Genomic DNA, 14,163 nt, shown 5'->3' with positions numbered 1-14,163 from the left:
GATGTTTGCTGGTAAATGAGACATTTGAGATGTACACATGTTCGACGCACGTGAATAGAGGAGGGATTTAGCTGAACGCGTGTTGTGATGACGTCACGTGACACATCTTGGCCCAAATCTGCAGAAAATTCTGCGGTAATTTAGAAAAATTGCATGCTCCTCCAAATATTGAGGAGTTTACTTGATTTTGTATTAATTTCTGCGATCTCGAAATCCTGGAGGGAGAGAATAGGCAGGCTATTTTTTGTAACTATACACAAAAGTTTCAGGAACGTTTCCATAATATGCTCAAGTTAAAACAATTTATGTAGGATGTTTGTACGTAATGATTTCTTTCTGTTGCTAAAGAAGAAAGACAGAAAGAGAGAGAAGAAACAGTAGAGCCATGTTGTGTCTCTCGTGTCGCGAACACGCCTTAAACTCCAGCACATTAGGGGGCAATATGCGCAGTAAAGTCACATCTTAATGAGTCGGAGTGTAAACGAAGAACACTCACCGTATTAAACAACACATTGCTGATTATTTTGGATCAAATACAGCAAAGAGGTTCACGGTTTAGTTATTAATTCTTCGTGCAACTGTAGGACCAGACCAGTACATTAAAGATAAGTGGACTGTGTAAACATTATATCACTGGTTGGTTTGTTGGAGATTATTAACTTTTAGCATTTTACAATGCTGTCAGAGGTGTTACAGGGGACAGAATCGGGAGGATTCGTTATTATTCGAGGTAAAAAAAAACAAACATCAGTATCAACACTATTTACCTGTTACATTATATATATATATATATATATATATATATATATATATATATATATATATATATATATATATATATATATATATATATATATATATATATATATATGTATATATATATATATATATATATATATATATATATATATATATATATATATATATATATATGTTTGTGTGTGTGTGTGTGTGTGTGTGTGTGTGTGTGTGTGTATTCTGCTTCTCTAAACATCTGAGCTCTGTGTGTATTTTCTCTTCCAGACACGGCTTGTTATTCTGGACGACGCCTCCTTAAGTATTACATGAACTGCGCCTTAAAGAGGTATGGGGTGGCATTATTATTATTATTATTATTATTATTATTATTATTATTATTATTAATACATGGTTGAAAATTAATGCCTAAACTTAAGTCATGCACTCAAGTATTTATATCACGCACAACTAGATAGACCCATACCATGCTTGTAGGAGGTCAGAGGTCGGGAACCTTTACAGCTGGCAGAGCCTAAAAGCAAAAACAAGTTATGATTTTTTTTTTCTTTACTGGAATAAAGTTGGCGTGACGTTGGACGTTCGATATTCGCAGTTGTGTGGAAATTAAGGGACCGTCTCTAAAGTTACATACGACATTGTTACATACGTTTCTAACTTCAATAGCATTTGAAGGGAATGACGTACAGTCATATAACCAACTGTATAGTGTTCATGTAGGTGTCAGCTATAACGCACACCTCTTAGATTTCTGATATTTATTAAAATAAGCTATTAAATCATATATAAATATTGCTATGTATTTTATTACTGCATGGGCTCATACACAAAATATACCATAATTTAAAGCTCAATAGCATTTGAAGGGAATGACTTACAGTCATATAACCAACTGTACAGTGTTCGACTAGGTGTCAGGTATGACACACTCCTTTTAGGTTTTTGATATTTAACACTACAATGCATGAACAAAAAAAACCTTCACGAATGCATAAAGGGGGTCAAAATGACCCATACTGGATTGAATGGTTTTCTTCAAAAAATAGATGTGTTCTTCTGTGTGCGCTATAGTTGACACCTGGATGAACACTTTACAGTTGGTTGTGTGACTGTAAGTCATTCCCTTCAAATTCTATTGAGCTTTCAATTATGTTTTTTTGTGTATGAGCCCATGCAGTAATAAAATACATAGCAATATTTATATATGATTTAATAGTTTATTTTATTAAATATCAAAAATCTAAAAGGTGTGTGTTATAGCTGACACCTACATGAACACTTTACAGTTTGTTATATGACTTTAAGTCATTCTCTTCAAATGCTATTGAAGTTAGAAACGTGTTTAACAATGTCGTATGTAACTTTAGAGATGGTCCCTTAATTTCCGCTTATCTGCGGATATCGAACGTCCAAAGTTAAGCCAACTTTATACCAGTGTTTTATTTAAAGAGCCGGAGAAAAGTTCAATATTTTTTTTTTAGCCATTTCACCTTTGTTAAAAATAAACTGAAAACAGACTGGCTATGTAGTTTTCAACCGATTTATGAATTAGAGCAGGAAATTAACGCTTTGCTCCACATTGTCCAATGAAATTTGAGGTTGTTGTACCACAGGTTGGTGTATACATGAGAAACCAGTTTCAATTATGAATTATGTAATGTGTGGAATGTGTAATTGAATTGACAGACTAGCTTTCATGATTGTTATTATTTTTCCCTGCCATTGAACCATAGGCGATCACTGAAAGAGCCATAGGTTCCCGACCCCGCTATAGGTGGCTGGGATAAATGTACTAGCAGGGTTCATCCCACCTCCCCCTGTCTTTTGAAAATAATAAATAAAAAACCAAGAAGATGAGCCTTCCTTTTTTGCATCCACTGCAGATGTCATTGGATGTTTGTGGAACCAAGTGCAAGAGCAGAACAGTTTTTTTTCATAAGAAAAATTACACAGAATGGTGTGAAGAAATGAAGCTGTGCCTGATTTCTTTCTATCCCAGACTGTAGATGCAGGCAGCCTATCAGTGACCTTTGTATCATGTTATTGCCCAGAGTGAAACTCCCCCCTTAAATGCGCTCTCCATTTAGTCTGATACTTCTCAGCCTATGTCGCATCCATAGCATGTCATCATCAGGGATTCAGAAGGCACATGTGAAATACAGTCAGAGGTGTAATGAATGCGAAAAAGGTGGATTATTTACTCGAGTATACTTTTCCCCCCATAAATACCATTGGACAGAAAACTAAGTAAGGTATAATACACATCTGTGTGTGCATTACACGATTTTAATGCATGACGTGGAGTGCGTTAAATTGTTTAATTGTCACTTGCCAGCATTGGCAAGTTAAAGTGATCATTGCTGTTTGCAGCACAAATATGACTGAAAGGATAAAATTAAGGGATAATTGTCATTTGTTATTTTATACACAGGTCGTTAGCTCTGGAATTCTACCCGCTCTAAATCATACTCAAAGATTACATTTCTTTGAATGAATCATAAAAAATAGTAAATGGTCTGCACTTATAGTGCTTTTTTAACCTTTACACTGTGTCTCATTCACCCATTCACACACACACTCACACACCAATGGTAGCAGAGCTGTCATGCTAGGCACTGACTTGCCATTGGGAGCAACTTGGGGTTCAGTGTCTTGCACAAGGACACTTCGGTATGTGGAGTCATGTGGGCTGGGAATCGAACCTCCAAGCTTATGATAAGTGGACAACCCGCTCTACCACCTGAACCACAGCCGGCCCAATAATAAATAGTTATTAGAAAGGGAGAGAGCGAGATATTGTGTGTGTTTGTGTGTGTGTGTGTGTGTGTGTGTGTGTGTGTTTGTGTGTGAGTGAAATAGATATAAAGTAGATATACTAAGCACATGTTGTCCAATCAAAGGACAAATTAAACAAAAGGGCAAATATCAAATTGTTTAGTGTTTATTGTGTGTGTTTGCAATAGTGTGCACATTATTCTTTCTTATTATGCTGTTGATGAGACTTTATGATGTAATGATTTGCTAACCCCTAATAGTTTTATTGTACAGCTATTGATAGATTCGAGTCCTCCCATCTAATCCCATCACGATCAGTTATAGTTGATTGTGCCTTTTGTTTGTTTTAAAGTGGTTATTACTATTTATGTTTGCTTTATAGTACTTGTGCCTAGTTATTTCTGTACTCAACACCAAATTTATTACATATTCAATCTGTTTAAGTATAATTTGGGTTTAACTCTGTTTTGTTCCTTTTCATTTTAAGGGGGGAAGCTGTCCATGTGTTGGGGTTTGAAGTTCCCGAGCATGAGTTGTGTGCCGGACTGGACAGCAATTACTTGCATTTGTGAGTCTATTATCTATGATCTAAAAATTTACATTGCGCTTGCAGATAATATGAAAGTTGTTTTTGTATGTAGCATACAGTATTTTGTCAACACCAAACAGTGAGCAGTTATAAGACAAAACTTGCTGTTGAGCCGTTCACTTTTTCTGTTGATAGGTTTCACTTTCACAGTGCATACACCGACCCTCTGGGCTGGACCAAGCAGTCCTTGTTCACAGTGAAGCATTTCAGCGCAAAAGAAATCACACTGCTACTCCAGGAGACGCAACACGCCAACGATTCTGTACTTGTCATTGACTCTTTGTCTTGGGTTGTAAGACATCATGACACTGTTACCGTTTGTCAAGAACTTCAGAAGCTCAGGAAAGGTTTGTCATCTCAGCAGTTTACAAGCACTTTAATCCCAGTCCCTCTTCTTTAACTGCTTTACGTTAGTCAGTCCCTCTGTGGTTTTACGTTCACAGAATTGAATGCAAAATCAAGCACACTCAGCAATATTTGGAGGAGCTCGCAATGTTCTGTTCAAAATGACTGTAGATTTTCTGCGCATTTGGGCCAAGATGCATCATGTGACATCATCACAACATTCATTCAATCAAAGCCTTTTCGATTCATGTGTATCGTACATGAGTACAGCTAGAAAAGGTCTCATTTGCCAACAACCATCACTGCGAAAGACCATGCAAAACAATTTCCTGCAACTGCAATTTCACCAATTCAAGGAGTTTTAGGTAAAAAAGCACAAAAAAATCTAATTTTGAAAAACGCTGCAGCAAAATCGAGCATTTTTGGCCACAACAATCACATTAAAAACTCTTGTGTGCAGTGATTAGTTCATGTGCAATGCAACATGTATTTGAAATAAAAATAACTGGATAAATTATTAAAGTCTTGTGGATGCATGGTGAATGTAGTTAGTGATGTTCTGTCTTCAGAATAGATGCAGACCAGAGATGGATAATGTGCAGTTTAGGGGAAGTTCAGGATCAGGTGTTGGAAAAATAATACTATTTTCATGTAAGCTTATTTGAATTATTTATTGAATTTGACCCTGTTTGGAAAACCCCTTACTGTATGTCGAATAAACCTTCGGCTTGGTCAGTTGACACACATATTATTCCCTTTGACAAGCAGGAGGCTCTGTAAGGATGATTTTTGGTCTCCTACACATGGATCTTCATCAGCAAGGCATTGTGGGAACTGTAAGCCATGTAGCAAGCACTGTAATTTCTGTTACACCTATGAACAATGCACGCTATGCTATGGCCAAGACATCACAACGTAAAAAATCTGGAAAGGTTATGCAGAAGGTAATTAGCTTTTCTTACAAACTGATTTTAATGTAAAGATAAATCCTTATAGGTGTTTTTTTCATAGATGATGTTTTGTATTTAAAAGCTGATAACACAGTTCTTGTTTTTTTTTGTTGGTTTTTTTTTTTTTGTAAAATACTTTTTTTCTTTTCTAGGAGGAGTTTTTCAGTTTACCAGAGGACTTGACACTATCAATAGAGACTAAACCCAACCAATCTGGAAATGTTCAAACAGACTTGTACACTAAGTCTGAGGTGAATTAATCATTGTTTGTTTCTAAACCATAACTTTTTTGTATGTATGCTATATGGCCAAAAGTTTGAGGACTCCTGACCATCACACCCATATGTTCTTGTTGACCATTTCAGAATTTGTTCCCCTTTGCTGTTATAATAACCTCTACTTTTCTAGGAAGGCTTTCCACTAGATTTTGGAGCTTGGCTGTGGAGATTTGTCCATTCAGCCCCAAGAGCATTAGTGGGTCAGGTGCTGATGTTTGATGAGGAGGCCTGGTGCGCAGTCACCATTCCAGTTCATCACAAAAGTAATCAGTGGGGTTGAGGTCAGGGCTCTGTGCAGAATTCTTGAGTTCTTCCACACCAGCCTTGGCGTACCATGTCCATACCCCACTTTGTGTACAAGGGCATCATAATGCTGGAACAGGTTTGGGCCCCTTGGTTCCAGTGAAGTAAATCTTAATACTACAGGATATAAAGTTCTCTGTACAATTGTCAGCTACCAACTTTGGGGCAGCAGTTTGGGGAACACACACATGGATGTGATGGTCAGGTGTCCACATACTTTTGGCCATAGAGTGTATGTCCACCCAGTCGTGGATATGAACATGTTTTGCAATGTGTGTCCTCTTTCTCCTTCAGGTGGATCCAACATCAAATCTGACTTTTAATCTTCATTTGTCTGAGGTTGAAAGAGAGGCAAGGGAAAAAGTCGCCCTACCGTTTGTCTTCAGTGAAGAAAAGTAAGATGGATTAATGATAGAGGTTCAAACTATCTTGCTATTCTGACATTTCTTATTTGGGCTTACTAAGCATCTCAAGTGTTAAGAGGAAATGCGTAAAAACAAATACTGATGCAGACATCAAATTTACCCATGTTTTTATATTACCCATTTTTAGTTATGTATAAATTGAGTATTATTCAGTATTGTTAAAAATAATTCAGGTAATCTATGTGTATGATGTGTAATTTGTTAACATGATATCTTTGTTGCTGCTTAAACAGAAAGTCTGCTCTCCTGAGGCCAGGCCGGGGTTCTGGACGCATTATGTATGAACCTGATGCCAATGATGACATTGATGATGAAGACCCAGATGATGACCTTGATGTCTAAAAGTTTCCTATTGAACATTGTTAGGAGTGCCGTGGATTCTGGAGCCTGAGCTACTATATTTTAAATTAAAATAAATTCCATATTTAGGCCAATTTATACATGTGGTCTAAATGTCATGTTATGCTTAGGACAATGCTTGTGGAAGTACAATGCCAGCAATATTACACACTATATTGTCATCCATACTGTCTATTCAAAGGGACTAGTTTGTCATTGTAAATGGCTGCATCCCAAATCACATACTAGCATACAAAATAGTATGCTAAAATAGTACACCCTTTATGTACCAGATAACTGTTCTGGTAACAGTATAATTTTGACATACTATTTAGTATGCAGACTCTTAAGCTAGCAGCAAGAGACAAAGTGACCTTTTAAAACAATGTTTTGTTTTTAAACATCTGTTTTGTCACATGTAGACAACCCTGAGTGAGAAGAGAAAACTCTGTGTTTGTGATCATCAAAATCAGCGACAGTGATTCACTTCTCAGATGCCTTAATTCCAAGCATATCACACCAGACTGATTTTATTTATTTATTTTTGTGCAAGTATACATATGATTTGTGGTCAGAAGGGGACTTTTTTTTTAGTGCAAAAATCAGACAGCTGATTTTTGGTTAAATGAGTAATTTTTGCATATGTTCTGTATCTAGCAATATTGTTTATAACAGTTTTGTTGTCTGTTTTGAGCACCCTCTACTGACTTTTGTAAGTTGGCACCTATGCATCAGAAGGAATAATATTTGCTGATAGGCTATATACCTTTTGTGAAAAAGGCCACTAAAACCTTTTACCAGAGTTATTACGGATTAATAATGCTGATAAAGCAAATACTGAAAAAGAATGAATAAATTCTGATAAATTATTAGAATGAAAATAACTACCTACATTTTGACTGGCATTTAAAACAATTTGATCTTAATTCAGCTGAGGGATTTGTTTATGGCTATGTGCAGACAGACCAGCCAGTCCAACATTTATACCACCACATTTCTTTTGTCATTATGAAATGATTAATTTTTGTTTGTCTTAATATATGGATATGTGTTGGCTTGCTTTTTTATGGTTATATTCTTTAATTAATACAATTATATAAAACGACTGGTTTTCACAAAATTTTCTCAATGGTATTTTTAGTACCTGAACTAGCATGAGGATGTGTTTTTGATAGAGACTCCAAAGCACTTCTGGATAAGGGTGTCTGCTAAATGCTGTAAACATCATAGAAATAAGCAATGTAAGGTCCATTGTATATTCCATACATAAAAGTGCAGTTTTAATCCATGCAAATTATATCTTGTAAAATTGATCAAGTCAAGGTTTACAAGGGTTAGTCTATTTATGTGTAAATTAACACACACTCAAACACGAGTAGGATACAAAAGTTTTTCTGAATTTACAGGATTTTCATGAATTTCTTGTGTAAATACTCATACAATTTTTTTTTTGAATAAATCTGTTTGTATCCAGTTTGATAAATGAAGCCAGTTGTCCTGAGGTAACACGACACACATGTTCAGATTATGATTTCACAAAAATATGTTTGATGGCTTGAATAATGAGCAGATGTGCTAAAATGTGCTAATTAATAGAGGATAATGATGTAATGGTTTATGTAATGGAATAACTTGGTGTATAATTTAGAGAAGACATTATTGTAAATTTACCCCATACATGTAGTTGAGAGGGAAAGGTTTGCCATTTACCAGATGTTCTTTAATTATCCATCCATCCATCCATCCATCCACTGTTTATGTCAGGTGTTGATGTCAGGCGAGGAGGCCTGGGGTGTGATGGTTGGGTGTCTAAACTTTTTGCCTTATAGTGTGTCAATATTATTAGTGAATCTAATAAAATATCAATTTAAAGGTTTTGTGACTAAATGTAATATAATCTCTAATAAATTATATGTCTACCTTTAAAAAAAAAAACAACAACTTATACTGTCCTCCAAACTCTTTTGTATCCTCTCTATGGATCCCTGGCTGATTCGTCACTCATTTCCCCTCACGTTATAGTTCGCTCAGATTCTTTGGCCAGTCTCTCAAATCAGGTGCTGATTAAGACAGTCTAAACCAGTGGTTCTCAATCTTTTCCAGCTTGAGGCCTCCCCTTGTGTAGGGTGCATTACTTTGTGGCCCTTAGAGTCAAATTTGTGCAGTTATTTTTTTCACACTAGGCTCTTCTGTATTAACTTTCTCAACAAAGAGACTACGTCCTCTTTCTAAAAACTTATCAATTTTAAATAGACTTTAAATAGGTTTTATCAGTGTGTGACTAACAGTACTGTACACTAGTATATCAATGGATCTATCTGTTTGGTGACTTTTCAGTCTGCTTTGTAGAATTGATTTTATTTATTAATAATTCAAAGGTTGACAATCCTGACTTACATATAGGTAAAAGAAAAGGCCCCCAGCTTGAGAACCACTGGTCTAAACAAATCATTTCACTTATTGCTTTTTCACTTGCCTTGTGTTTCTGTTGTCGTGTTGTGCATCATATTCTTGGAAATGAATTTTGTTGTAGAAAAAAATGGTTATACAGAAGTACACTTTCTTTCTACACCCAGAATATTCCACATCACTAAAAGTCAACACTGATGAGACAAATCCTGTATTTGAACAGCAAATTAAATGATGTAACTAAACATTCTGTCAGGGAATATTAAACTCTGGCACTTTGTAACCTTTTGGGGATAATAACTGTCTAGTTGGCTTGTGTTTGTTTTATTCGTAAATGGCAAAAAAACAACAATGGAGGTTTTTTTTTATTAATTCAAAAGCATTTAATAAACAAAAAATTATACACAAAATTACACAAACATCTCCAGGAAAGCATTAAGAAGCATTTAACAAAACATTATACACACACACACACACACACACACACACACACACACACACACACACACACATATACATACATATAAAAGAAAATAAATTAAGAAAGAAAAATAGAAATGGTATAATAATAAATTATAATGTACAAAGGTAAAGGGTACCATACAATTCCTATAAGGATGCAATGCCAGCAAGAGATGGATCATTAACATAGACAAATAAAAACAGTAAATGAAAGAAAGTTGGTTAAACCTAATCAACAGTCATTACAAAAATATATATTTAATATATTTTCTGAAATCTATCACATTTTTATTGCTAGTTAAACAAAACGTTCTGAGCAGAAAAAATGTGAAAGAGTAGATGAGCCCATACATTTTTGTTTATGGATAAAGAATTTGCCAAACAAAATTTTAAACAATTGATAATATATTCTCTAGATTTGTTGGCAGACTCAGTGTAATAGCAAATGTCTTTTAAATTAAAAGATTGTGCAACAATGGGGAATATACATCAATCCAAAACTTCTGAACCGATTCACAAGAATAGAATAAATGTATTAATGTTTAATCTTCATTACCAAAAAATCTACAAGTACTAGGAATATCAACATATTATATATTTTTTTTCAAACAAACAAGCAAAAAACAAACAAGCAAACAAACAAACAAACAAAAAAAACCGGGGTGAACTTTTGTGTCTTTACGGAAGTGACGACGGTTTGATGCTGTCGGTGTTCAGCACTGTTCCGGGTTTGGTTTGAACCGTCTCTCAGCACTGACTCTTTATTAACTGAGCTGCACCCTTCAGCGGTGAGGAGGGAAAATACTGTATTTGGATCATTTGTGTTCTGGTTTTGAACTGGACTTTATATCACCTCAAAAAGTCTGCTGCTCAGCGTCCCTAGCCGGTTCAGATAGCCACACCGCTAGCTAGTTGTATGTATAGTTGTGTTTGGTTAATTAAGCTGGACACTATTTAAATTCAAACCTGGAGCAGTCCACTAAAGAGAAACCTCACACATGCACTTTTAGTTCTTGAGGCTTTACCGGGTTTAAGCAATGAGAGCCTTTATGAAAGAAGACTGAAGATGTTCACAGACTCTTCTGGAAAGTGGTAAAAGTTCTCAGCGCGGATCTCATAAGGTTTCCGCTACCGGACGAGTGATTGTTCACACGGTGTGTCCGGAACTTTTCGGTGGAATGGTTGACCTGCTAAAGACTCGTCAATGTCTGTTGTGTGTCCGCACTTTCTTTAGCATGACGTCCAAGTTATGGAGTTTATTTTTATTTATCCTCAGGAAACCGCTAAGAACGGTGAGTAGCTTATCTGCGCCGGGGATCAACTTAAAAACCTAACTAACCATACTGTTTGGCTTCATGCACTCGTAGGCTACTGCCTTTCATTACTTGTAGGAAATTAAACATTTACACATTGGAGCAGGTGTGAAAAGCGCTCCCAGCACTCGCACCTGTAAATATGGTGATTAATTTATGACAAAAATGTGTGAGACAGGTTTCATAATTGTAACTTTCCATCTGCCATTAACTGAGTTAAAGTACATCTCTCTTCTGATTGGCTAGAACCACACGCCCCGCCCACTATTTAAAAAACAGTAGGGTATAAGTACAATTCTGTTCTTACAAACCCAGCCTTTAATTCACCCCTGGAGAGGCTTCACAGACTTTCATTCTCGATCTAAATCTTGTACAAATAGTTATAAACGGCTGAAATAGTTCTTAGTACATACAAGTGTCATTTAGAGCAAGACTTCTCAAACTCTTTTAAGCCAGGGATCCCTTTAAATGAAAAATAATTTCCATGGACATTCCTGAAGTTTCCACCAACAGCACAAAATGGGTCCATTATCTACAGGCATAATTGTTTTAGGGTTTATGAGCTTTGGATTAAACCCACACATTTTAAGTTAAGTGACCAGTTTAATAACTGTAAGATAATCACAACACACATGATGATAATTACCATTTTGGACTTGCCATAAAGGATTACCATTCATGATTCTCATATTTAAGCTACTTGTAAATGCCTTGCTGTGTTATGTTATTAGAGGCTTTCTAAAAACTCAGTTTTAGATCATTGGCAGGCTCCTTTAGGAAACCAGGCAGTAGGTGCATATGCTTTTGAACCACCTGACAGTACTGGCTTCTGTTGCAACAGGAAACGCTTAAACCACAGCACTAGTGTGTTTTGTATGTATATATTTATTTCCTTTTTTTTTTTCTTTTCAAATGGGTTCCTTTTTCCCATTTTAAGATTTGCTTACAGTTTATTGAAATGGCAACATGTCTCCACTGCAATGGTTGCCAAATTAGAGCCAAGCTTGGGCTATCTTGGCCTGTGCTAAAGAGTGCATCGTGTGCAGGTCAGAAGGTGTGATGAAGTGTGCATGAGGGAAAGGTCATGTAATTCAAACATGCATCAGCAACCTGAGTCTACTACACAATCTATAGCCCATGTTACACAGAAATTAAGCATTAAAGGTGTAGTTACTTGCCATTTCATAAGTTTTCTAGTCTGTAATAATTGGTCTTAAGTGCGTTAGTCTGTCTGTAAACTCAAGTGTCTCATTGCTCTTACACCTGTTAGATATATAGAGCTATAATCCTCCGTTTGTGTACATAAAAACACAAGTCAGTTGTGTAACCGTTTTTAGGATTATGAAGCACAAATGTCTATCACCTCCACTATAATGTTTTCTACTTAAAGTTGCAGGATGTTTTTGGAATTTTGCCCTCTCTGGTGTCTTGTTCAATTTAACCAAGTTTTACAAGCAAAAATACACAAACATATACACTAGTTTAAACAACTTAACAACTGGATAACGATACAAAAGCCATAAATGTCAACAAAGTGGCTGACTGCCATTCACTAGCTTACTACTAAATCACATATGAAGTACCTGGCTTATCTTTTTAGCAAGAAAAAAGGTAAAATTCTGTAAGACTGAATTGTTTGAACTCGTATATTATAGCACACACTTTCACTCTTTCACTCCCATTTGGTTTCTTTACACTCTCATACTTGTTCACTCTGTCTCTTTGATCTGATTGGCTGTGATTTCTGTCAGTCACCCTATAACCAGACTTCTTTCAAGTGGGGTGTGATGACATTTGGCATATCTGAATCTTATGATGTACAAATTTCGACCCTACACCTCTGACACAGGATTGTCAGGGAAACTAGCAGCAGTTTAGAAACACGGTATTCTTTTTTTCCATGACTCAACAATATAAGTAGAGAATTTTAATTTTAATATTTTTAAGAACAATCCTATGCGATGGTGGTTTAATAAAAACAGAAAAGTTTTGGCCACTGCTAAGCAGGGGTTGCGGTCAGGTTATAGTCCACCCATCAACTGATGGGGTCCACTGGGCTTACAGATTCTGTGTAAGTGCGTTCAGTATGTTTCCAGCCCTCAGAGGCTAGAACAAAACCTCCCCTTTAAAACGGCATTCACCCTGGTTACCCCTTCTGTTTGCCCCTGCATTCCCACCAACTCCTACCCTCTTAAAGCTAAATTTAGCTTGAAGGGGGAAGGAACAGGCGACAGAAGTATAGGCGTCTCAGAATTGTAGGGGAAATGTAACAAGTAAGGATGAATTTTTCCAACATTGAAGCCTGAGGTCATGGACCTTATCTCTGGCTATTTCATCATTTTGTTTTGGTTTGTATCCTGTAGAATGTTTACATTTTGATAACATGGATAAAGTCATTAGCAAAATGTTTGTGTAAATTTAAACAACACAGCTTTGGATAAATCCCAAGGATTTTTTTTTTTTTTTAATGAATGCCTATTATAATATATGCCTATCAGGATTTTCACATTTGCATTGTGTTCCTAATGTGTTTTTAATTTTCTTAAGGATTAAGGATAAAAATCTTAAGGATTTTTTTTTTTGGCTTGTCCATGACTTGTTTATGGAGACCCCTGCTGAGGAGTGTTTGTCTATCAGAAAGGGAAACAAACCATTTCAATTCAAATTATTTGTAGATCACTTCTACCATTAGACATTCTATCATTAGATAGTAGTCATAACTGTCACGATTTAGAAAACTAAGAACTTTTAGCTAAGAATTTATAAAGCATCCATTTTCTAAGATTATGTATCTGAAGTCTGTAATGTCTTTTATTGAATCTGCCCCCCCTTCTTGTTCTAGATAATCCAATATCAGACAGTGCGATATGACAATTTACCCTTGTCGCCGCTGTCTAGAACCAGACTCAGTGAGTATCTCTGCCTTTCTCTCTTCCATTACCTGTGAACTAGGAAAAATATTCTTTTCAATTCAGTTTTATTTGTATAGCACTTTTAACTATAGACGTTGTCATTAAGGAGCTTTAGAGAAATCGAGGTCTAGCTCTAGATTCTGAATGGTGAAGGAGACACTGAGAGGAACCAGAGCAGAAAGGAAACCCAGCCCTTTATGGGTGGCACAGTATCACTGTGGAATTGGGTGGCAGTTGTGCTGAAGAATGCTGGGCACACAGCAGTAGACTTCAAGTTCTTTCTTTTTTTCTTTTTTCTTTTATATCA

General features: G+C 36.0%; 2 protein-coding genes across 3 annotated transcripts in view; both read left to right on the top strand.

Annotated features, from left to right (window-relative positions):
* Positions 1-393: 393 nt before the first annotated feature.
* elp5 (elongator acetyltransferase complex subunit 5) lies at positions 394-8,513 on the top strand. Of its 2 annotated transcripts, none has more exons than XM_017472357.3 (8): positions 394-730; positions 1,024-1,084; positions 4,019-4,099; positions 4,256-4,467; positions 5,231-5,409; positions 5,568-5,666; positions 6,291-6,391; positions 6,655-8,513. In XM_017472357.3, exons 1-8 carry the CDS (start codon positions 676-678, stop codon positions 6,761-6,763), a joined length of 897 nt encoding a protein of 298 aa, XP_017327846.1. In that variant the 5' UTR covers positions 394-675; the 3' UTR covers positions 6,764-8,513. The 2 variants fall into 2 exon arrangements, with proteins under 2 accessions (XP_017327846.1, XP_017327847.1); XM_017472358.3 differs by having other exon boundaries at positions 430-730; positions 5,234-5,409.
* Positions 8,514-10,418: 1,905 nt separating this feature from the next.
* The window catches only part of ctdnep1b (CTD nuclear envelope phosphatase 1b), a 21,876-nt gene continuing 18,131 nt past the window's right edge, over positions 10,419-14,163 (top strand). The window contains 2 exon segments of the mRNA NM_001201114.2: positions 10,419-10,923; positions 13,787-13,853. Coding sequence (NP_001188043.1) covers positions 10,810-10,923; positions 13,787-13,853 — 181 coding nt within the window. The 5' untranslated portion in view covers positions 10,419-10,809.

This window comes from Ictalurus punctatus, chromosome 7 (assembly GCF_001660625.3).
Source record: "Ictalurus punctatus breed USDA103 chromosome 7, Coco_2.0, whole genome shotgun sequence".
Taxonomy (NCBI): Eukaryota; Metazoa; Chordata; class Actinopteri; order Siluriformes; family Ictaluridae; genus Ictalurus; species Ictalurus punctatus.
The sequence above is the reverse complement of the archived record's forward strand: the minus strand, read 5'-3'. Positions and strand labels throughout refer to the sequence as shown.